Raw genomic sequence first — 25344 nt, 5'->3', positions numbered from 1 at the left:
TAACTTGCCTACAGTCTCTAAATGAGAACAGAACATGAGGTTTACTGAGTTCAGGTGTGACGGCAAACATCAGGGACAGGATCATTTTCAAAGATGGCTATTTAAAATCATTGAGCTTAGGCTTGTCGGCCCTTCTGAATTTTGTGTCCTTGAAGTTGATTTTTCTGGCTTGCATATTCTGGCTCTTGCCTTTTAGTTTCTTTGCTCATTTGAAATGTCAGAGTGTGGTTCTCGTCCTTCAGAAGCCGGGCACGGGCTCTGTACGGTGCTCCTGCAGCACAGTGGCCGTGGACGCGCGCTGTGGGAGGCAGCGGTGGGTGATGTTTCCCTGGCAAGCAGCCTTCAAACTCCTGCTGATGGGATATGGAGAGGGGTGGAGAGCAAGCCGGGCTGTAGAGCCTGCTGCTTTGCTCTGTGTTGCCCAGTAAGCTCAAGTTAATTGATGGACGCCGGCAAATTCATTGGCAGGAAGACTACCCCTCCTTATTGCAACACGCAAGTATCAAGCCCGTGAAGGAGGTGACCCTTAAAGCTTTTGGTTGCTTCTGGTTCTCCCAGAGAAAGGAATTGATTGGGTGGGTAAAACAGGATTACCAGTAATAGAAAAGCAAGCGTCCAGTCATTGTGGTAGCTCAATAATCTAAGTGCCATCTAGGAAAGAACTTGGAAGGAATTGTACTTGAAAGATAAAGAGTCACTCACATGCCTGGAAGTCTGGAACCTGCTGCCAAAACCTTGGCAAAAACCCCTGAAATAATTAGTATAAAGCAAGTGTAAAGAACTTACCTTGCTTCCTCTGATCATTAAGGTGGGACAAAACTGAATGTGCTTCCTTCTGGTGTCCATGCCTTGGCATCACCCCCGTGCTAATGCTGTCGGGGCCATGGGAAGCAGCTTGCAAGGGAGCTGGGCACAGACTGACCTGTGCCTCAGCCTGCTTGTGACACAGGAGACATTCAAAACCCGCCTGGACACCTTCCTGTGCAACCTCATCTGGGTGTTCCTGCTCCAGCAGGGGGACTGGACTGGATGATCTTTCGAGGTCCATTTCAATCCCTGACATTCTGTGATTCTGTGATGGGGAGGTCCACTGCCTGGACGCCATTTCCACAACCAGCATGTAAGGAGAGGCAGCGTGAAGGAGGGTGGATAATCAGTGCATTTCAGCTACTCCAGAGTGACCTGTTGGCCACTGGATGCAGTAGCCAGATGGCCTATGCAAAGCTTTTTATAGCTGTTCCAGACTCAAGTTGCGGGTCAATGTGGAGCTAACTCATGACAGACCTGCATTTGAAAAATGGGTTATACATTGTGACCCTTTTGTATTTGTATTTAATGTTGTTGTTATGGTTGTAATGAATTATAATAATTCTTATCAAAATATTTTGGTTTTGCTGATGCCATTTTTTCCTCTGACATGAAAGAAAATACTGTAGGTGATCTAATGTGTGCGATTTAATTAAGAACTTTTCCTAGGTAGTGGGTGCAAGAGGCAAGCAGAATTGCAGTTGGATTTGGGCATGTTTTGAATGGTAGGTTAACATCTGGAAGACAAATATTTCAGCTGAAACCTACTCCTAATCTTGGGGTTTTTGTCTGCTCTTTCTGCAGCTGCTACCTGTTCATTTATTAATCTTTTCTGTAGGAAACGAAGTCCTGCGTTTCCTCCAGGGCTTTATATGTTCTGTGTTAAATACTTTAAATGGTGTCTTTCTTCCCTGCAGATTTAAATCCAATGACTCCAGAGTCCTGATAGGAGAAGGAGATGTGTGTTTTCTCTGTTAACTAGTCCACCAAGGACCAGGGCAGTGAGGGGGAAGGAGCCCCGCTCTGTTTGCATGGCAGGCCTCCAGCAAGAGCGCAGGTGTTGCAAGGGAAGGCAATGGCAACCAGATGACATTCTTTCCCCTTGAACTAGTGTGGAGCCATTGCTCAAACAGATTACGGGTCCTTCCAACGAAGTTTGAGGCTAGCGTGTTGACTGCATGTGCCCGTGTAAAACCCATGGCAATAAAGCTTGGATTCATCTAACTGAAATATTATGGGACCGGAATCACCCTCAGTTCCCTTGGCACTCGTTGGTGAGACCCTAGAAGATGGTCCAGACAGATTTATCCCAGCTAAGAGCTGAACTACCTTTTTAGAGGTGCTAAGCAGGAGAGCTGATGTCAAGAGAGGCCCCTCAGGCTCTCATCTGGAGAAAGTTGCCTAGAGGCAGATGGGGGGAAGTGACAGCACTAACTCAAAATATTGAGACAAATATTTCACCAGCTTATGCAAATATATCCCATTTGCATAAATGGTTCTGGAAATGCTGTTGGTCTCTTCCTCTCCATTCCTGTGTCTGTGTGGTATGGCAGTGTGCTCGTAACCACACACCCCCACCCGACTTTTAAAATCTCTTTTACAAACACAGAGTTCTCACATCCCTGTTTGGTAAATGCCTCCGCATCAGCAGAGTGTGGAAAGGGCTTTGATAACCTTCAAGGTGAAACACTTGTCAGCTCTCACTTTATCCAGGAATGGATTATCTGGGCTGTGGAATAATGAGGTCATGTCTTTCCTCCACACCGCTGGCAAGAGCTTCAAGTTTCACACAGGGGCAGCTGCTTACAGCAAGCCTGTTCTGCTAAATGCCGTTTAAAGCTGCCCTCCTCTGTCAGCGAGCCTTCGCCAAACTGAGGAGGTGAAACGTGCCCTTCTAGCCTCATCTGCATCATGTATGAGATGTTTCCATGGTGCCTGGATCGCTGTGTTCACGGGGAGTTGTTGTGTGAGATGCGAGTAGCAGAGCGAGCATGCACAGCACGTGTATGTGCTGCTGCACGTGCCCACGGGCCAGCACCGGTTCTGAGGAACGTAACACAGGGTTTGGTGGGTCAATGACCCAAAGCCATGAGGCTATTTTCAGGTAAGTGTCCCGATAGGCGGCTTGCTGCAGCGCCAGGAGTCTCAATCCGCAGTTGTAACGCAGAGCCATTGTATTGAGAGTGGCCGTGGATGTGAAAGATCCCTAAAGCACACAAGGTGTGGGTGTTAAGGCCTACAGGTGCTTAAGTAGATTAGCAAACAAACAAATCCTTTAATATTCTGGAATGCTTCCTTACCACTTAAGTAGGGATTATTCCACCAAACCAGCAAATTCTACCCTTCTGCCTTGTAAAGTCTGCCTTTCAGATAACTATATAAGCAGTACTTTTAGGAAAAGAAAAGAAAAGAAAAGAAAAAAAAAGAAGAATATGAAAGCATATTGAAAACTTCTGAGAGACCCTGTGAAAACTGAGGTTACTACAGTGCTAGCAGTTGCATACATAGGATGCTACAACATAAAAATGTTATCCTTGATATTAGTTTTACAGAACTCATGACTATCTTATGTACAAACATGTAACATAACTCGTTCTCATAACTCATTTCTTCTTAGCAGTGAAAATCTTGGTTAAACTGTCTGCTTTCTCTCTGAAATGTGTAGAAACTACTGGTTACCTTGGTCTGATTCCACTTCTAGGCTTTCATCATCTGTAATTTTGGTTAAAAGCTGCTTTTGTTAATATGTAATGCATCATAGTAACCAATTACACTTTTACTACAAAAGGGTGTTTTATTTTCCTGAGGGATGAATAGTAATCAAGGATCAGCTGGTAGTGCCAAGTGCCTTGATAACACAATTGGCTGCATACAGCTTTGTTAGGCCCCTTCCTGCACTTGCCAGAGCAATTTAAAAGAGGATGGTAGGAGAGCTGTTCTTGCCTTAAAAGAAGATGGTAGGAGACGTGTTATTTATGCATGTGGCTGTTGGGAACCTGAATTTTGGGATCATTTAGTCTGCTGGGTGAGAAGGTAAGCCCGTGCAGCAGAGCATGTGAAGCCATTCCTGAGTAACTGGGGGGGTGCGAGAGGAGACAGAAAAAATGTTTGAAATTAAACCTGTGAATTAGGAAGATTATCCTGAAATTAAACACTGACTGATTTTAATGTGGAAAGGCTTGATGGAGTTGGAAGGGGGCAGAAAGTAGGGATACTGATTGTCATCAGAGTACGGGCTGATTTGTGCTATTCTGATGCTGATTTCTGTGCTGTTGAGCTGAAGGAGGGCTCCAGCCACCTTGGCCCTATGTTAGGAAGTGTCTCGTAACTAAACACAAAGAGGAATCTGGCTTTGATCTCATTAACCCCATCAGCACTGGATTAGCAGAGGTGTTTCTGGAGTTTGACTCTGTCAGATACTTAAGGTGTATGTAAGGTGTCAATCACAATTCATACTTTCTTTGGGCTTTTTTTAACATCAAAGACTAAATTTTCCTAGGCCAGCCCCGCTTCTGCATTGGTCTTGCCAAGGGCTTCTCCTGCAGCAGGAAGAACAACCTTGCAGCTGCTGTCTTCCAGGAAAAAGAAATTATCCTCTTTCCCACCTCTCCTCCAAAATGGGCTTTGTTGTCTGGGAAGGACAACGATTGCAGCAGGGCAGCACAAGGTGTTTGCAGCATATGGAAGGGACAGCTCTCTGAAGCCTTCGGAGCAACCCCTGTTGAAGTGCAGCAAGCCCCATGGGTGGAGATGGCCTGTGGGTCTATTCATGTCCCTGTCCTGCTGCGGCCAAGGCTAGTCCCCAGACACCTGATGTCATCCTCAACTTGGAGTAATTAAAGAACATAATGAAAGGCTTTCTCAGCCAAGCTGCACATCACTATGCTTTACTTGTTTGTATCTGTTATGGCTGGAATGGAATGAAATAATGTTTTTTTTAACAGATTTTTCTGATTTCATTATCACAACATTGGCAGGAGTCAGTACAGCTGCAAAAACTTTAAAAGAAAAAGTTAAAACTATTATCTTCTGAATTTTCCAGAAATTGAGTATCAGGCAGTGGAGAGAGGAGTGGAATTTTGCCTTTTTTCTCAATGAGAAGAGGAGGAAAAGGTTAAGGAGTGGAAGTCTAAGAAAAAGTAGGGTGGAAGAGAAATTAGAAAGCATGTGTGGAAAGTTTCCTCCTTTCTTCTGAGTCTGCTTCATTGTTTATTTCCTCTACAATGAAAACAATGAGATGAAGAAGGAAAACCCACTGCAATATTAACAAGCTCAAATAGATTCTATTTTTCTACAAGTATTTGTAGCCATCAAAAGGACCTTGTACTGTCAACAAACCATTTTGTTTCTCACTACTGTTTTTCATGCAGGTCTGCTTGGTCATCCCCTGAGACCCTCCAGTTTTAACACATTTGTCCTGTTTTATGTAAGGGCTGGAAACAAAATGTGCATAATAACCTTGGGTTTTTAATCTCTGCAAAACATAATTAACTATTTTAAAAGAGCGGTTGGAGGGTTAAGCTAAGGAGAATAAACTACTAGTATAATAACATCTATATTAAATTAAATAAAAAACAAACAAAAAAACCCCAACAACAGAAAACCAACACACAGATTTAACATGTTATATAATCTCTGTTAAACTTGCTCTGGGAAATCCTCCAAGAGCTAGTGTCAGTGTCAATTTTGTACAAGTCTGTACATAACCTTTATAAGAATTTGTATGAAGTTGGGTGGGGAGACGGTGAAAGAAAAAGTTAGAACAGAATGTAGCCTGACCAAAGTCTTTCTGTGACGGAGCACTAAAATCAGGAATGGAGATTTACCCCTTTGCAGGTCTTTCCATACAACACTCCCCTCTGCACTGGTGACTTCCAGTGCCTTATCCTGGGCAGTGAACTTCCCAGTGCCATCTCATGTCACTGTTGACATCAAGTGGCAGTTGGAAAGGCCTCTAGGTGTATTAATCTCATCAGTAATCACTGCTTTGAGAGTTTAAAATTAGTCACGCTTCTCTCAGCTGGATGTTGCCATGCCAGGGGAACGGCCTGGCGTGTTCACAGCTCTGTCAGCCACACAGACCGTACCTATCAGTTTATGTTTGCTCTGGTGCTTACAGATACAGCAATTAATTTAATTACTGCTAATAACACAGAACATGAACCATACCACAGAGCTGTTTCTTTTGTAGGAGCTCGGTTGCTGCCTGTCTTATATGTGGATGGTATTCTTTTATATCTCCTATGCGAATAACTTGGAACAAAGTGGTTTGAAGCATGGTCTTTAGATACATGGGGAAAAGGTGCTGAAAATAGAGGAATTATTTATGCCCCTTTTGTGAAATGTGGAAGAAGCTCTCATCGCATTTCTGCCAAAAGACCAGTCCGGCTGTATTGATCTACTCCTTTTGCTGAGGTTTTACTCATCTTTTTTGTCCTTTCCACCTTCTCTTCAGGCGTTGTTATGCTGCTTCTTTCCCATTCCCTGCCGGTAAGGATTGTTTTCCTCTACACGGCTCAGCAGAGAAGCAAGTAGTGCTGAAAATATTTATGATGTGGAAATTATTTGGACCACGGCAGGTTTCATCAAACAAACATGTAGTACAGTAACAGTCGTAAGCTTTTACTGAGGCGTTGCTCCCGGTGAAGTCTGGGGGATATCTGCGATAGGAAATTGGATGAGGAGATCAGGGTTTGACTTTTCTGCTTTTATTTGCTTATGACCAGACCATTCTTCTGATACAGACAAGAGGTTCTCCTCAAGGAAAGTAAATTGTGAAAAGGTGTATTGCAAAAAGTTATATTGTATTGTGTCCGGTTTTGCAAAATGGGGCACGATACAACTTCCACTGAAAACAACTACGGTGTATTGAGTGTTGTAAGGATTTCGTCAGGCTTACAACTGCAAAATGGTTCATTAAGGCCTCGCTTTTGTTTCCCTTAGAAGTTCGCTTTTTGGTTCATTAGGGCTTCACTTTTGTTTTCCTTAGAAGTTCACTTTTTGGTAATGATCTTTGTCAGGAAATCAGCTGGGGCCTGGGTAAAGCAATGCACTGGTCAGGCCAGGCCTAAACATTAACGCAGTTTCCCAGCCCGTGGGTCTCGCGTTACCCTCTGCTTCAAGACCCCGGAGATGGCCTCTGAGCAGTGTCAGCGAGCTTTAAACAGCTACATTTATGTCACTGAATTTTACTGGTTAGTGAGGCTATGCAACTTATTTTTATTACCAAGATTTGAAATGTGTTTAGTGCTAGGGAAGCCCATAGTTTTTTTCTGAGAGCGTGACAGAGCAGTGGGAAATGCAGGCGCTCTTTCTGCAGCACTGCATGTGCAACCGTGTCAAGAATGAGGAAGAAAATGTGTGGTGCTGACTAGATTCTGCTGTTCGAAGGCTTTGTTCTGGAGCCTGTTCCTCAACCTGCCTTTAGAATACAATTTTATTGATGTTTTGAAAAGTGTTTACTGAAGTTTGTCTGCCCCTTCCTCGTGGCATTGTGATTTCACCTGAAACTGAGTGATCTTACATGACATGCACTAAGTAAATCTTGAGGTTTTTTTCTTTTAGTTCAAAGCCTAAGTTTATATAATAATAGACCCGATGGACCAACTGTTGTCTGTCTGAACTACCTGTAATATCAAAAGTTTAGCTATTGTGCAAGGAACAAAGTTGAAATAAACAGTGTTTCATATTTACTGCATCTGTTACATTTACTTTGCATTTTTATAAGCACAAACATATGGATGCAATACATATTAGCATCCAAGTAACTAACAGTACATGGAAAGATGGATGCAATTTAGTAAATTAATACCTTCAGAAGTTCTCAACATCAGTTGACAGAGAACCTAAAAATGTGCTTGAGATTTAATAAGCTTTTCTTGATAAGTCTCCGTTCCCACGTCTGAGTTCCCAGTCCTATTCCAAAGTGAAGGAATAGCTTTCAGGTGTTCTTTTTTTGGTTTCCTTATTCTGAGTGTTGTTCCTTTGATAAGGCAGGAGTATCGTATTCAGTGGTCAGTATAACAAATTGTTTCTTTTTTCGCCATTAGTGAACTGATTCTCTGCATCCTCTTTTGTATACTTGAAAACATCTCCAACATTTATAAATTACAGTTTTTAATCTGATTGGTACCAAAGATTATTCTCAATGTAGTAGGAGCTGGTGGGACATCATAGTCAGATATTGTTAATCAGTTCTTTGGAACCAGGCAGTAAGTTGTTCTTAACAAGTAAACTCACAGTCATTTAACATCCACCTCTGCTTCAAACATTTCCGTGGGTCTCTGCGGCCTTCTCAGTGTCTCCTCAGTGACGTGTCTACCTGATCTTTCTCTTCTAGTTGTTGCTCATAGATGCGCCGTGTTCTTCGTGCCTTGTGGGTTTGCTCCCCACATAACAAGTAACCTGTTTGGTTCTCCTGACGTGGTTCTTCCTTTCTGTCTCTCTTTCCTTTGGGGCAGGGGAGGGGGAGGATATCTCCTGGCATGATAGAAAGCCTCCACGATAAAAACTAATTTGTTCCTTTCAAACAGAAAAAAATATGCACTTTTTACTAGTTTGAAATTAGCGTGGGTATGAGATAGCTGAAAATTCATCTCTTGGCTGTATCAGTGGCTGACTCAATTTTTAATATTATTTTAAATATCATATATTTCCTGTTTCAATAAGAAACTCTTTCATACGAGTTCTACTTTTGAGTTTGCTTGGGGTTTTTAAAAGCTTCAACTTTATGCATCTACCATTTTAGTACAGTTGTCTTTTAAATTAAATGTTTACATGATTGGTATATATAAGGTGATATCAGTAACTTATTCTGATTGAAATTGAATGATTGCCCTAGAATTGACTTGACATCTAGGTAGCACTTAGTGCTCAAGTGGTACATTTCAATAGCACTGCTAAGAATAGAAGACAATGTTTTCAAGATCTGTCCAGGGAGGTTAGGTGATGGGAATTCTGCCTTCCTGCCTTAGAAAGGACTCTATGAGCAACTGTTTCTTTCTGAGATTTCGTAAGCTGTGCTGAGCACTCTAAAGCAGTTGGCACCCTGGAAAATTAAGTCTACAGGAGCTAATGAGTCTACAGGAGTGCTTGTAATTGACACAGGTTTTTTTCATGTGGCAATTAAAAAAAAGAGCAGTAAAGGTTTTGAAAAAGTAATTCTTGACACCAATCCAGCTCCAAAAATGTTGTTTTCCATTTACTTCCCATGTTTCACACTGTTTGTGTGATGAAACAAGAGTAGCAGTGACTTCTGAGAGCCCTGATGAGCAACCTGTACAATACCTTCCACAAAATCTCAGAATGTGGCAGCAATATACTGAAAACTGTGCCTTACCTGCATAAGAATATCATAGGCTTCTGTTTAAATTTTCTGGAGATGGGGAATTTGGAGAATTAGAAAAGAAGTTTTAGTTTGCTATAAGAACAGAGTGGTGTTTAAGTTCTAACAGATTGATGTTTTAAGTTCTGATGATTACCCTACACAGAACTGAAATCCAGTCTGGTGATGACAGCTATTTCACTTACTTTAAGAGGCATGGACATAAATAACAGCTGAGCAGTTGACCTCAATATCTGCTGAAGCTGAAGACAACCTTTCTGAATACTCTGGGGACTCTGCCTAGTCTTCCATGCATAAAAGACTACAACCCACTGAGGAACTGTTGTTGGGTTTTTTTCCTTTATTTAATAAGCAGGACAGGAAATTACTACAAAGGCTGAATTCAGTCAGGCAATGATGTCCACATTTCTAAGCAAGCATAAAGAGCAGTGGAAACACACAAAGTAAGAACACTGGGAAAGGTCCTGCATTTTGTATTTTTCAATTAGGCACACTTTGCATTTTTTTTTTTCTTGATTCAGATGCTTCTTTTAGGCCACATTATACCACTGTAAATCTATCCAAACAGCTGTAAGGAACACTACAGCACCACCCTTGTGAATACTTCAATGTTATAGCAATGGCCCAAAAAAATGTCATCTTGCAGTAGCATTACTGCAGTGGTTTAGAAGGTTAGTGTACTACTCAAGTGGAAAAATCGGTTTTCTCTGTGACTTTTGAAACTATCGAACTTCAGTTTCCTGAACTTGGGAAGCAATAGATACAAGATCCTAATCTGGCTTTGAGATAAATAAAATGTGTTTCAAGAGTAGACGTGGCCTTCATGCATTGAAGTTCTTTGGCTTCTAAAGAATAGCATGTTCAATAAATCAGAGTTATTGAGGGAGTCTAAAAGAGGGAACCCCCTCCCGACACACCAGCCCAGTATTTTGGTGTCATAACGTACACGTGTTGGTGTGTGTCTGTACGTGTCTTCTGGGCACCAGCCAGCAGGAGAGGCAGAGCAAGCTTTCCTAGCAGCTTGCCTTGAATAGGAGCAGCACAGTTCCTGCCTCTTCTACCGCCCATCTCCCACCCTGAGTGAAATGAGAGGGGTTTTTAATCAATAACATGACATCATGTGCATTGTCACCTGTGGTTTGTGTTCTTTATCATCAAGAGTTTTTCAAATCATTTTTAGTGAGAGAAATCTGACCTTTTCAAACCAAAAAGTTGTTTTATATATGGATATATATATATATATATATATATATATATATGGATATATATATATATGGATATATTTGATATACAATTAGAGCAAAGAGCAAACACACAAACTAGCTTCAAAAAGACAGAATTCTCCTGACTTCACCAATCCTAAAGGAAGCCAAGGTTAACTTTTGATTTTCCTAAGAACACATTCAGGCCCTTGACACTGAATATTCCTTGACAGATAGTTGTTATTATAAAGCAAAATTTCAATATGTGACTAGCAAGCTCTCATAGAGTACACTAAACACGTTAAGGGTTATCTTGGCACTTAATACTTATATTGCCAAATCTAAATAGAATCTTTTCAAGAAGACCCTGAAAACTTGAAAAGAAAAAAAACCCTATCAAACAACAGATTAACAGCAAAATTCTATTTGATCGTTCTCTTATTGGGATGCAGCTAACTACCAGTGACTTTGTTGTACTCTTTTACGGTGAGAGATCTTTTCCATGTCCTTTCAGGCATAAAAGAGTAAATAAGGTGTGGGGGTTGTGGGGTTTGTTTGTGGGCTTGCTTTATTTTGTTTGTATGTTGTTTTTTTTCCCAGGATAAGCCAAAAACCCTAAATACTTAGTTATTGAGGAGGATAATGCTGCAGCTAGGAATACATGCGTGTCTGCCACAAAGACATTCTGGGGCATGTTCATTTTCCTGTAGCAAATTTCTGGCCCGAAAGCGATGACAATATTGTAGCTATCTGAGATCTGGGTCTCTAGATATAAGCATCAGTTAGTATCATACACCTGTAGGAAGACACTGGGGAATCAGTTTCTGTGAAGAAAAAAAACCCTCAAACTTGGTGCAAAGTTATTTTCAAGGGATCCATGGAAAAACTTCCTCCCTGCTTGCATTCCAGAGAGTTGAAGGCTGTCTGTTAAAACCTCACTGAAATGCCTTTTGATTGGTAAAGCAGAACCAAGAATGTGGCCTAGACATAAGTTGCAGCTTCTCTACAGAAGCTGTCATAGCTGTGGAGGGAACCAAAACTTAGTTGTTGACACACTGTTCTTGAGAACAACATGAGAGATTGTGTTCATTAGGCCAACCCCATCATTCTGGCTAAAAGCAGTCTCGGGTTTCCATGTATATTTTCAAATCAAATTAGAAACGCTGCTCCTGAGACCTCCTTCAGCTGACAGTGATGGATTGCACAACCTGATAAATAGTAGGCATTCCTAGAGGTGTACTAATACCTGAGTCTCCACAAGCAGTTAGATAATAAAAACATACACAGAACCATGTATTTAAATTAGGGAAGATCTTTACCTCTTTCTTTGATAATGCAGTCCACGCCTGGGGAGTGGCCACTTCTCGAACAGAAATGGGAAAGGTTTGTTCCTCGGTTGTTTTTGAAGTTAAATGCTATTATTCAGTCATGGTGGATTTCCTCTGGCTAGTTTTTCATCAGCTGTAATTAAAACAGCCGTCTCCTTTCATTCAGCTCTCACTGTATACTTACACAGCTAGATCTATGCTACTTAATCCCACCAGGAGATTCTTTGTAGCTCTACCTGTTTGTTACCTAACTCAGCTGTAGAAGAAAGCAGAAGAAAAGCAAAAACAAACTTATTGGCCTTAGGAAAAAAAAAAGATAGAGAGAACCCACTTAAACTCAAATGGCTGCAGAAATTAAATTACCCAGGTTTGCTCCACCCACTAAATCAGTACAGTCTTCACGTTAATGTTGCGGTTTTCTTATTTCAATTGCATGCTAAAAATGCAGCAGAATAAAACTGGAGGGACTGGGATGTGATGCCATGATCCAAGAATCCAATCCAGCACCTTTCAAAAATATAATGCATGCTGGAATGAGCTGCTGAGGAGGAGAGAAGCGAGAACTGTTCCACCAAGTGTGTTCTCCTTTTGTGCCTCTGCTGCAGTAGCAAGCTTCTTGTGTTTAAGGGCTCAAATATGCTGCTTCCTTCTTGGGAGCTGGGCTTGGTTTAGTCATCTCATCTCACCTCACATGTGGAGACTGCATTTTCATCTGGTAAAATCTTAACAGAAAAAGCTGAGCATTCAGTCAGATACCAGGCCTTCAAGTAAAAGGCAGGTTGAAGGAGACACCCAAACAATTACTCTCTTAATTGAGTTATACTCTCATAATGTGGCTTTGCTGTGATGAGTCTCTTCGCTGTCTCTGGCAGGAAACAAACTCAATGGAGTCAGGACTGAGACATTGTGAAATGTGCCCGGTCCAGAAGGTTAAGAAAGAAAGAAGATCTTTTAACACAGCCCTATTCTTAGATTCATAGACACTCATTTTCTTCTCTTTAGTGACTTTAAAACTGTGGTAATGTAGCTCAACACAGGAATACTCTATCAGTGAAAACTGAAATGGAACAGAGATTATTCTAATTTCCATGCAAGGAATCATCTTTCAATGGATAGTAAAAGGCAGCTCACTTAGTGCTAAGGCAAGAAACAAAGAGTTGCAGATAATTTAATTTACAATAGATGTGAACAAATTATCTGTAATAAGCAATAGAGAGAATTTTCCTTTTTCACAGAGGTTTTTATACAGGCAGATGAAGCAATACTAGTTAATTTGCTAAAAGAGTTAAAAATTAATACCAAGTAATGAAGACATCATCAGTACCTTAGTAAGATATCTTGTATAAGCCCAGACAATTAGTACAACAGATAAACATGAAATCTACAGAGCTAGTTCTCCAAGGAAGAAATAAACTTGGCCATAAAACAAGTAACTGTGGATATCTGAAGGGGAAATGTCAATGTACCAGTTGTCTATGTGGCAAGTGAAAAATGAACAGACATGTTGTGGCCTGTGCTTAGAAGAGTGACCAGTTTTTCCTCTTGTTAGGTGCCTTTACCAATGTGTTGTCTTTCCTACAGCTTTTCTTCAATGCTATTTGTCTTCAGTTACATTTTTGACAGCAAAAGTTGCTCTGCTATTCTTCACAGCAAAAGCAAGATAGCATTAAAAACTACAGTTTGGGAAGGCGAAAAAGTCAGCTGGATTCTACCTAAGTTGCAGCCATGCCAATGTTTCCTGCTAATCTCTGTTTATCAAACTGAATTTTCAGTGATTCAGAAATAGCTATTGTGTATCACTAACCTGACTACTAAATCCTGTATCTCCAGCTGCTCACCGTAATTAGGAAGAATACCCAAGGAAAACACTTGTTTCTCTAATTTGGTGCAAGAGATGTGGGAGGGGGGAAGCATGTTCTCAAACTCTCAACTTACTGTACAAATGTTTGAATTTTGTTTCTTGTTAATTTATGCTAAATTTGGGCATGGACCAACACCCTAGCTCTGCCACGCTTCCCCTGCACTTAGATTCTACGTTCAAACGTTCATGAAGCAGGTTCGCGTCAAGGTTGGTCCCTTTGTTCTCAGAGGTTTGCCTGGCTGCTGCCTTTTGCTATCTCGTCTGCTTCTAAGAAAAACTGATGTTATCTTCTAAAGAGACAAGTCAAGATTGTATTTGCGACTGTGAATTTCCTGTGTGCCTATCCCCGGCCCATGCAGTGACGGGCAAGGAGTAGCTTTACATGGCTGCGCTTCTTGAGAGAGCTTTATGAACAATCCTTGCACACAAGCTGAAGAAATCCCCAGCGACTGATCCCTTTGATCTCAGATAAAGGTCAACCTGTCTAGGAGAAAGCATGATCGGAAATGTTACCTCACGTCATCCTTCACTTTCCCTTTCTCACCCTGAAATGTTTCACTGTACCTTTCAAGGTATGCCCTCACTGCAGCACACGTGGTTTTTACTTCAGCTCTTCAGAAGAGGTTTAGTTCATCCCATGCAGCGACCAGCTTAAGGCGGGACCACCAAGATTTTCAGTGAGCTGATATGAAACTGTACACAGCAATGTTCAATAGCTATTGTAGGACCTTGTTGGGTTGTGTACTTTTTCTTATTTTTACTAGGTGTGTTAAAATTTCACAGTAATAGTTCTTATACCAGCAAACACATAGTTTCCTTGCACTGAGTGTTTCCAAGATTCTCTGAGTATGCTGTGGGTCCTCAGCTTCCAAACACCAACACTCACCAAGTTCCACCCAGCGCAACGTCAAAGTTGTGCTAAGGTTTTGGGAGCTGCAGGTAACAGTTGTTTCTCACAATCCCCACCTCTGTAAGCTTATCGCTGTACAGCTCAGGGGGAGACACATAACTTAAACATTCTAGAGGTAAGAAGACTGGCACAGCAATTTTGTTTAAATGCTAATGTGTGGGGTTCTTTTAAATTGCTTTTGAATTCCTGTATAACTTCAGAAATATTGTTACAGCTGTGAAGATTACTTATTAACTGACAAATAGCTTGCGTAAATGTAAACACTTTCTCGGCTGAGTTTCCGCAAAGCCAAATTGGCTCAAGATAGTTATCGCCACAGAAGATGAGTGACAGGAACAGTAAATATCGAATTCTTCAAGTACACGCTTTTTGTCACCTCTTCTGTCTGAGATGATGCTGTGCTGATGGACAGGATAGTTTTTGGAATGAAGTGCCAGTGTCTGGAACTGACTATAAGTCCTGGTTCTCCACTGGGATCTGTGCCTCAGCATGGGCTGGGAGATGCTGCTTTGGGGGAAATACAATGGTATTCCCAGGTGGGGTGTGACATGGAAGCACTGTTAACCACTAGTGATAGCGGGAGGATCACAGCTGATCCACTTCATCTTTACAAAGGGGTAGATCACTACCTTTAACGGTCAATCAAGTGACCTAGAGATGAAAGTTGCTTCTGGATATGGATTAGGAAGAAAAACAAACAGAAAACAGCACTCTGCTTTTATTCTGTACAACGTCTTTTGGCACTCCAAAGCTTGCACGAGGGAGAAGCATCATATGACTGCAGAAGATGGAGTTTATCTCCAGTACATGATCCTCAAAGTGAAAGTGGAAATGGGGATTGAATCATGGTTATCAGCCATCATCTGGGCTCTTGAACCTAATTCTGAGAAGTTTTTCGGAAGGGTTACCTTTGGGCATAGAGGGCTGGTCTCTCCTGACTTCTTTTTTTTTTTTTGTCAAAGAGAGACAGGCTCCTTTAGACAACAGTTTGGAGATGGAAAATAACTTAGTTGCACTGGATTCCTGTCTGTGTGTCAATCCTCAAATTAAGGTTGTGCCAGGATGTAGTCATAAGGTGTGTCAATCCTCTTCCACCTTGCCAATTTATTCTCCATAATTTTAGCTCTCCTGCTACAGCTTCTCACTGCTATCATTTCCAAGAAAATCTAATGAGATGACTTGAGTGACATGCAGGTATGTTTGCTGGAGTCTGTGGAGAGCCTTCTGATATAGCTGTAGGGTTCTCCCTTGTTTCAGTGAAGTGTCAGTTCTGGTGCCAAGTGAGAGTAGACTGCTGCCAGTATTCTTGACTATTTTACTGACCCATTTAAGACCAGTATTGTATTTCTAAAAATCAAGCTGTTAATGCTTGGCATAGTCTTTTAAGGTAGCACTTGCTTTAGAGATGTGAAAGAAGAGGTGCTAACCACTGTTTTTATGGCACTATCATAGAAAAAAACACACACTGACTTCTGTGAGAAGACAGTCAGTTGCTAAGGAGTATTCTCAGCCATGTAGCAGAGTCCTGCTAACCCAAAAGGCTGGTCCCCCACCAGTTATCTCCAGCTTGCCTGCCACTGCCTCTGATGCTCCTACTGTTGGTGTCGCTGCAAGAACTACTATACGTAGGACACCTACATAAAAGCTGCTTCTTTTGTTTCATCTTTATTCAAAACAGAGTTTTGTGAAAGAAATCTAAAATATAGCAGGAGAAGACAGATTTGCACCTAAGTGCTGCTCTGCAGGAGTAATTTCTGTTAGGTTTTTTGTAGTGATTTTTGTTCTTCGATAGGAACTTTTGTTAGTTTGAACCATGACAGGTCCCAAAGTTTTAAGACAGATTTCACTGAAAATAGTTTTGTACTTTCTGCTTGTAGTGTGTCTGAAAATGCTTTTGGTGAGCAATCACATTTTTTAATTTCCCTAGCAGTATTAATGATGGATTAGGACACTTCTGTGACCATGCCAAAGATTTTTATGCTGCTGTTTGTCACTTGAACCTCTGTAGTTGGAAGACAGTATTTATAGTTTGTCTATATCCGCAGTCTCTTAATTACAAATTTAGAAGTATTAGTGATATGCAGTATATAGCCTTTAATGCATAAAGATCTTATTTCATAGAGAAATATGTGGCTGAAGTAAAACTTTCGTATAATGATGGAAAATGTAGTTTGGATATTTTCTTTCCAAGCTTAGTGAAGTTTAATGAAAAATAAGGGTGATCTGGGTGGACAGACTATGTCACTGAATAATACCTTTGTACCACGTATTCTTATGAAATAATTATCAGAACTTTTATTTTTTTAAATCATTTTTCCATGTTCGTTTAGTTGCCTTTTAAAACACTTTAATCACTTAAAGTATAACATGAAGATAACATTTGACTATAAAAATAACAGCTTTGAAGGCATCACTCTGATTTCTTCAGCACCGTGATTGAAATGCACTGGTGAGCTTTGGATGGAACTATTGCAGAGCCAGGGCTGGAAAAGGCAGTAGAGAAAGACAACTGGGTAAAATGCATCATCTCCCAGTGCTTCAGGACCACCTGTAAAACGGTAGGAAGATTTTTCCATCTAATGGAAGGATTATAAGAGTAAATGCTTTCTTAAGTCTTCAGCTACTCCTTTGATAGCATGAAACAAGCAGAAACATTTTACAAATACAAATTAATAGCTATTCCATCTGGCTAGACCCTGCTTAAGACAAAATAATACCTCCGTAACATTATCAGAGGAGCATGGTAGGACTTCAGCCCAACAACATTTTCTTCCATCAGCTGGCACCTAAAAATAAATGCATTCTTTCACAGAAGGGTTGGGGTTGGAAAGGGCCTCTGGAGATCAGCTAGCCCAACCCAGCTGCCTCGTCCATGCACCCTGCCCGTGCTTGATATACATACAGCTCACGCTCTGGCACCGGGGAAATCTCTCTGAACTGTGCAAGTTGCTCTCGAGGAAAGCGTCATTCCCGAAAACTGAGCTTTAGGTAAGAAACCGCTGTGCTTCTGTATTTCTTTATTTACAATCCTTACTCCTATACCTGCACAGCAGCTGAAGGCTGATCCAAAGGGACAGTCGCCTCTCGTCTCCGCCCGCGGTCTGTCAGGCCGGCATTTCGCGCATCCTTACAGTCGCTGGGGGGGGAAGGGGACAAGCCCCCCGCGCTGCACCCCAGCCCCGCAGCGCGCTCCCCCTGCTGGCCGGGAGTGCGGCCCGGGGCCGGGGGCAGCCGGAGCAGCGGGGACAAACCGCGGGGTGCGGGGACAGGTGGGTGTCGCCGGCGGGCGCGCGGCGCCGCTGCCCGTGCTGGCGCGCGTGGTGGAAGGCGGGCTCCCAGCACGTGCCGGTGCGCGCCGCCCCGCTGCGGGCAGCGCGCGGGCCTGCCCGGGGCTGCTCCCGAGCGCCGCCGCGCTCCCGCGCACACACCCCGTCCCGTCCCGTCCCGTCCCCTCCTCCCCCCGGCGCCGCACCGCGGGCCGGCCCCGGGACCCGCCGCGGCGCCCGCGAGGTCGACGGCGCTCGCCCGGCGCAGCCCCGCGGCGGCGAGTCCGCCCCGGCGAGAGCGGCCGTGACCTGTGCGAGCGCGGCGGGCCGGAGCGGCTCCCGGGAGGGCGGGGAAGTCCACTCCGGGATTTCGGGGGCGCTGCGGAGTGACACATTGACATCACGGGGGCGCGGCCGAGCGGCGGGCGGGGGCTGCGCGCTGAAAGGCGGCGGAGCGCGGCCGGAGTCACTCCGGAACGGCGGCGGGACAGCGCGGAGCGGGCGGCGGTGCGCGGCTGCCTACACTGCCCGGGCTGGACTCCGCGCCGGGGCCGCCAATGTGCCTCGGGAAGCAGGCGTTCACCTTGGCCTTAGGTAAGCCTGGGCGGTGCTCCCCGCTCCCCCCGCACGCCTCGGGAGCCGGATCAGGTGCCGGGGGTGCGGGCGGGGAGCGAGGGTTTTACCGCAGCTGGCGGGGAGGTCGGAGGGCTTCGGGGTGGCGGGGCAGGCGGCAGCGGTGCGAGCCGGAGCGCTGCACAGGCGGTGCGGGGAGAGGCGAGCTGCCTCTGCTGCTCCCCGCCACGGGCTGCGCGCTCGGGGTGCTCTGCGGCGGGAGCGACCGCCGGGCCGGCCCCGTGTCCCTGTGCGGGAGTGCGGGCAGCAGAGCGGTCGCTCGGCTTCCCGAGTGATCAGCGCTAAGCCAGTCTCAATTTGCTGGTAATCGTAAAACTTCTAGTTCAGTAATTGTGCAAGCGCTGGAATTGTCTGTCCTACCTAACGCGGGGATCTCACTTGCGTGCCGGAGCCTTGTTTGATTCTCTCGAAATACAGAGGAGGCTCTGGGGATTTTTCGTGCAAGATTTTTGTGTGCGGGGCTGCCTTGTATTGCAGGCTTCTCCCTGACGTGCCGACTGTGCTCCGAGCCTGTCAATCAGCCTCCAACAGCAACAGCAAGCACATGGCATTCTGCAGAGAGCTCGCAGAGCCATTACGCTCTGCCGCTGGCTTCGTGTGCAGTTTGCTGAGGTCTGCCGTGAAAGCAAGTGCCTCTTCGTGATTTAAAAAAAAAAAAACAAAACAAACACCAAAATCTTTTGCACTAGGGGTTGTGGTTGCACTTTGCCGGTGCTGAGGCCAGAAGGGACCTGCGGCAAGGATCGTGCGGTGAAGCCGAGCGCCGGACCCGGGAACGCTGCCTTGCACTCAACACCCCCAGCGTGGAGGAATCGCCTGGGACCGCTCCGGTCAGAAAAGGGAAATAACAGCCCGCCCCGGCGAAGGAACAGCAGGAGCCTCGCATTCCTGGCTCTGCCGCCTCTTCTCGGAGACCTTCCTCACAAGTGCCCCGCGCTGCCTGATCCTGCTCCGCGGTGTCTGCGGCGGGCTGCAGCTGGCTTACACTAGATCAAGATAAACCGTTTGCAGAAGGGGGTTGATTTGTTTTCCGTCACCTCCAGGGCCAGAGACTCTTGGCCAAAGGAGAGCCCTTCCCCCGGAGTCCCGCGGGCACGGAGTGCTCTGGCTCTGCAGCGGAGCGAGGGAGGGAAAGGCGGCCGCTGAATGTCGGCCCCCGAGGGAGAAGGGCTGCGGCAGGCAGCAGAGGTGGATTTTCCTCCGCTCGCCGACTAGGACGTGGAGATCTACGAGGGCTTCGCAAGGACGAAGAGCGCGGCCCATCTGCCATCCCCCACCCCGCGGGGCTGGGAGGGCGCGGAGCCGGGGCTGCAGCCCGGCCGTCACCCTGCCCCGCGGAGCTGCCGTCGCGCCGCCCTCCGCTGTGTGGATTTGCCATTACCAGTGACTCCTCGTTAAGAAGTAAGTTCGGGAGCTCCTTGTGCGTTTACACCGGAGCCGAGCTCGGTGCACGTGGGGCGGCGAGCAGGTGCCGTGGGGGGCGCGGGCACACGCGCGTCACCTCCCTGGCGCGGACCGGCCCCCGCGACACGCGCCGGTGTCCTCCCCTCCAAAAAAACCCGCAAAATCTTGCCGGGATTTGGCTTCCGCGGGAGGGGTCCCGCACCTACCGAGGGCGGGGGATCGGTGTGCTGACAGCCCCCGGCGTGCCCGGGCGGGAGGGCGGCATGCTGCGTTTAGGGGTGACCGTTACGCGCCTCGCGCTTGGAGCCTCGGCCCGCAGAAAACGGGCATAACGTAAAAAAGACACAAACGGTTCGCAGGCGGCGGCTTGGCCGGGAGGCGGAGGGGCTGGGGGCAGAACCGGCGGTGCCCGGGCCGCGGCGGCGGGGAATCCCCAGCGCTATAGCGGCCGCTCGGCCGTGCGCTGGCGCTTTAAATGCCGGGAAGTCCGCCCTCCTGAGGCAGCGCCGACCTCGGGCTCTGCCCTCCCCCTGCAAAAGGGGGAGGAAAAAAAAAAGCCCTTGTTTTCATTCATAACTTTTTTTTCTTTCTTTTCCCCTCCTCTTCCTTCCTCCCCGTCAGCTGCGCGTTCCGCGCCTCGCCCCGCTCGGAGCGCAGAGGGCGCCGCGTCGCCGCCTGCCCGGGAAGGGGGGGTGGCGGCGTTTCCGAGGGGGTGTGGGGAAAGGGGGAGTTGCTGAGGGGTGGAGAGGGAGCGCTGACACGCGGTGCAGGCACTGCAGGCTCTGCCTGCCCTGCGTGCAGAAACATGAGGTCTGTCGCCGTCTTTGCTGTACGTTTGTTTTATTTTATTGGTGGGCTGTGCGGGGATAACCGGTTTAAAGCTTATTTGCATGGGGGTAGAGGTTGAACTGTACCGCTCTCTGCCTGGTCTGCAGCTGGTCTTGTCAGTCCGTGTGCCGTGTTGATGTTGCATTTTGCCCCAAAGATGGCACTGGATGTCTTTTGCAATTTCTTGGGATGTTATTTTTCATCCCCTGGAGAGCCCAGCTCCTGGTTGGTACAGCTGTAAATCTTTCCCTTTTCACATTCATTCACCCTTAGTCTGTTGTGGATTTGTATTCAGTGCTTGTGAAGGATGCAGCTTGTTCTGTGAGGAGAATTAGAAGTGAATGTGGGTTCTGATTTTTGTGTGCGTTTTGTTTGGTTGTTTTTTTCTTTCCCTCTTAATCTGGTGACCCTAAAGCTCACACAGGTGACGTTATATGTAAAATGAAATTTTTGATTGGTAGATAAGCAGAAAGACTTTGTGTCCTGGCGGAAGCTGGCACTAAGCATTCATTAGTGGACAGAATGATAAAAAATGCATAACTACCTGTTAGAAGAAACCTTTCCTGCTCTTGCCAATCCCTGTGCCTTTTTCTCTCTTGAGTGGAGAACAGCTTCATGCTGGCTGGGGTCTGCGTAGGCAAGACAGGTTCTTTCTCGTGATTATTGGATGAGTTATTTGGAAATGCTTGATTGCATAGCACTGCTGTTTCTCCTTTTTCAGGTAAATGTATATGACATCTTAGGGAGGACTTCCACCCCCAGCTGTTAGTAAAGGAAAGCAGTTTATTTTCATGACTCTCCATATATATATATGGCATTTGAATATTCCTCTAAATCTTTATAGAGGTACAGGACTTTCACTGCAACTTTCTGAACCCATGTTGCAATGTTCACGTTGATAGCTAGGCAGAACGTAAAGGATGGAAATGCATAACATTTAAATAAAAAGAGTAGAGGATGTATTTATGTGAGAAGCTTCTAATAAGTTTGTCTTGTGAAAATGGATTTGTTCTGTGGTTGTGTTTTAGGTTTGTGTGTTGTTTTCTTTTTGTTATCTAAAAAGTACCTAAGGATTAATAAAAATGTTATCTGACACCTAGTTCATCTTAGTCTTTTCAACATGTTTTTCTTTCACACCCCAGGCTGTGATCAGAAAAATGGGTTGTTTGCACCCTTGCTCTGGTTTTATAAAGAACATATTAGATTTGGATGCTGAGTTGCTTTCTTACAGAAAATGTCTTGGCCACTTGACAGTACTTAGCTCGAGGCTCTGTAATGCACATGTCACTTCACAAAGGAAACTTTCCAAATGTACTAACAAGAGAATCCGTCGAGCTTTCTGATGCTGCATATTCAGACAGATGAGTGAGAATTGTGCATGTTCTTTACTTTGCCATACACGAACCTCATGGTGTTCCTGCACGTTTCCAACCTAGTTTTAGGGCATTCAGAATTGCTATTGCTAGTTAGACATTGAGTTCAGTAGCAGGTGAGAAGCAAGTAAGCATTCAAGTTAACATGGGACTTTCTTATTCGTTTATTTTTAATGAGTTGGGGTCTCCTTTGCATTCCTCGTCTATGATGCCATACCCAGACTCTCCCCATTACTGGACTTTGGCCAGATCCTCAACGTTGTTGTAATCCCCTGCTGAAAGATCAGTACCAAGTGGCTAGGACGACTTGTGGTTTGCCATATCATTTTGGTTTTTGAAAACTATCTTGTTCTCTATTCCTCTTTTGCCCTTGATCTTGTGTATGTGTGTATATATGTACACATGCAATGTTTATTTATGCGTTCTGTCTTCTTATTTTAGGATTTCAGATGCATGCCAGGTTCCCACTGAATGCCAGAAGTAGAGATCACTACAGATGGAGCCCCAAAGTCAGCATGGCAGTGGTGGTTCACTAGTGGTGATTCAGCAGCCCTCCTTGGACAGCCGGCAGCGACTGGACTATGAAAGAGAGAGCCAGCCTACAGCTATCCTGTCACTGGACCAGATCAAGGTGATCAGGGGCAGCAATGAATACACCGAAGGTCCATCTGTGGTGAAAAAGTCTGGTCCACGGACAGCACCGAGGCAAGAGAAGCATGAGAGGACTCATGAAATTATACCAATTAATGTGAATAATAATTATGAACAAAGACCCAGCCACGTGGGGCACTTGGCACATCAGCATAACGCAAGGGCTCCTGTGTTGAGCAGATCAACTAGCACGGGCAGCGCGGCGAGCTCTGGGAGCAACAGCAGTGCTTCCTCAGAGCAAGGGCTGCTGGGCCGGTCACCTCCATCCAGGCCAGGCTCGGGCCACAGATCCGATCGGACAATCCGGACGCAGCCCAAGCAGTCGTCTCTGATTGTGGATGACCTGAAGGGTCCTTTGAAAGAGGACTTGGCGCAGCACAAGTTTATCTGCGAACAGTGTGGGAAGTGCAAGTGCGGCGAGTGCACAGCCCCGAGGGCCCTCCCTTCTTGCCTGGCCTGCAACCGGCAGTGCTTGTGCTCTGCAGAGAGCATGGTGGAGTACAGCACCTGCATGTGTTTGGTCAAAGGGATCTTCTACCACTGTTCTAACGACGATGAAGGGGACTCTTACGCGGATAATCCCTGCTCTTGTTCCCAGTCGCACTGCTGTTCTAGGTACCTGTGTATGGGAGCAATGTCCTTGTTTCTGCCTTGCTTGCTCTGCTACCCTCCTGCAAAAGGATGCCTAAAACTGTGTCGAGGGTGTTACGACCGCGTCAACCGTCCAGGTTGCCGATGCAAGAACTCCAACACGGTCTATTGTAAACTGGAGAGCTGCCCCTCCCAGGGTCAGGGCAAGCCTTCATGATTTTTGGAGGGAGGTTTGCTTCCTCCAACTTCAGTTTTTCAGGTTGTAGCTGGTTTTTCTTTTTTTTCTTCTCCCCGCCCCCCACCTCATTTTGGGGTGGGGGGGTAGCAGTTCTTTCACTTTCGTTTCTGTTTCCCCAACTTCAAATACACAAATCCTTCTCTTTGCATCTTTGTTCTCCTCTTCCTATTGACTTGGCTGAGTGTGGAGCGTTTTACATAGTCATTGCTGCTCTTTGGTAAGTGTGGACCTGGTATCTGCATCTGCCGCTTACTTTGGCAGGGTCTTTTGAGTCTGTAACAGAACCACTCCGGAAAGGGACAGTGAGGGCTCGCTCACTGGGCTCTTGAAGCTTCTTGCTCTGTGAATGTCTTTCCCAAAGATGTTTTTTTGTTCTCAGCAATTTTTCTTTTTCCTTAACTCCCTGGGTACCAAGGAAGAATAACTTTCATGAGTGAGCTGGATTTTGAAATAACTTTTTGTTCGTGTTCTTTCTGGAGAGAGATGTAAGATGAAGGCTTTACCAAATGAAAGACCTGACTCTTCTATAAGCAGCCTGCTTTTTGTGTTTTCTCCACTTTTCTTCTTCCCCTCCTCTCTTTTTGTCTTCACTTTTGGAACATTCTCAGTCCTGAGAATCACCCCACCACCTTTTTTGGTTTTTTTACATTTTCAATGTAACTTCAGTTTTTGCTACACTGTGTAGATCTTCACAGTGGAGGCTTTATGGCTGCAACATACTCATTTGTTTCTTGGTCTGTCAAATCTTTGAAGGATATTGCTCACTCCACCCTTCTACTCCTGTTTTTGTAGCCTATCAGTATCAGTTGACATTAAAATTGCTGGTGTTCTGTATCCAAACAGCCTTCAGGTGTCATTGAGTCACCTACGCATTCTTGAATCCTTGTGATCCTTCAGTTTAGTGAGTTTAGCTCTGCTCTGTACTTCATAAATTTATCCTGTCCCTGTTTTATTGCCTTAGCCACAAGTTGTGGTCTTTTTTGTATATTTTATGTATAAAACACAAAGTTGAATCCCAACTATTTTTAAGACAAAAGTCTGTTAAAACTTTTTTTATTGTAAAGAATATTTATTATGTGAATCTCTATTATTTTATGATATTTATTGCAAAAGACTTTGAAAATGTACTCATGTCTGAATATAACAAAATATCAATACTTAACGAAATAAGGATGACACGAAGAAAGTACATATGTTAACTATAATGCAGAAAATATATTAATTAATGAAAATGGCTCTTGAGTTCTTTTGTTATAATGACAGGTTGTGTGCTACACATGCATAGTGCTGGGTTACTGGGGTTTTGCCTCTTTGTGGTCTATCAGGCAGAAAATAATTTCCTATTGATACTTCAAAGCCACTAGTCTGTGCTCTAGTTTAGTTTACCTAATTTGAAGTTTGCTACCTATATATTGTTTGCCATGAGATATTTAATAGAATTGAATATATACATTGTACTTAACAGTGCCAAGAAGTATGGGCCCTATTTGTTTACCAAAGCATTTGGAAACACAGTTGTGGATGAGGAAACCATAACTTTGAGTAGTTTTGTTTCCTAAAGAATACCAAATTAACATGTAAATCTATTTTAAATTTTCCTAGATGGAACTTCTTGGCTGGTTAAATTGTACATCAGCTGAAGTACTGAACATATCAAGCTCAAATCTAAATAAAAAGCGAGAGGCAGGATAAAAAGTAATGGTTGTGTTGCTGCCAGCTTTGAAATTTGGAGGGGGGTGTTTGTGCCTATGCATATGGCTTGTTGGGCTCTTTTCCCATGCATTTTCCTGGTTTCAAGTGAATCTTCTGTCTTTAAGTTAAACGCTCTTAAGGGTGACCTAAGTGTCACAGCTACTTGTGGCCATTTAACACATATTGAACAAAAAAGCTTTTCATTAAGAGTGAATG

The 25344-nt window shown here is 44.7% G+C and overlaps 2 protein-coding genes and 1 long non-coding RNA gene across 3 annotated transcripts in view; 2 read left to right on the top strand and 1 right to left on the bottom strand.

The window, feature by feature from the left end:
• AFG2A (AFG2 AAA ATPase homolog A) overlaps nucleotides 1-22535 on the top strand; it is a 225742-nt gene extending 203207 nt beyond the window's left edge. The window contains exon 16 of the mRNA XM_065062123.1: nucleotides 22398-22535. Coding sequence (XP_064918195.1) covers nucleotides 22398-22427 — 30 coding nt within the window. The 3' untranslated portion in view covers nucleotides 22428-22535. The remainder of the gene's footprint in view (nucleotides 1-22397) is intronic.
• Nucleotides 16722-17900, bottom strand: LOC102092131 (uncharacterized). Its single transcript, XR_272409.3, has 3 exons — nucleotides 17495-17900; nucleotides 17170-17238; nucleotides 16722-17000 (listed from the first exon to the last, which is right to left on the bottom strand). It is a non-coding gene; the product is annotated as an uncharacterized LOC102092131 (long non-coding RNA).
• SPRY1 (sprouty RTK signaling antagonist 1) lies at nucleotides 22453-24668 on the top strand. The gene has a single exon (XM_021298668.2). The coding sequence runs from the start codon at nucleotides 22453-22455 to the stop codon at nucleotides 23413-23415; it is 963 nt and encodes a 320-aa protein (XP_021154343.1). The 3' UTR covers nucleotides 23416-24668.
• The last annotated feature ends 676 nt before the right edge of the window (nucleotides 24669-25344 follow it).

Source organism: Columba livia, chromosome 4 (genome assembly GCF_036013475.1).
Source record: "Columba livia isolate bColLiv1 breed racing homer chromosome 4, bColLiv1.pat.W.v2, whole genome shotgun sequence".
In the NCBI taxonomy this organism is placed as follows: Eukaryota; Metazoa; Chordata; class Aves; order Columbiformes; family Columbidae; genus Columba; species Columba livia.
Note: the sequence above shows the minus strand (reverse complement) of the source record. Positions and strands in the feature narration are given on the sequence as shown.

Excerpts from the sequence above, each read along its gene's own strand:
- SPRY1 (XM_021298668.2), top strand. The coding sequence starts at position 22,453 with ATGGAGCCCCAAAGTCAGCATGGCAGTGGTGGTTCACTAGTGGTGATT.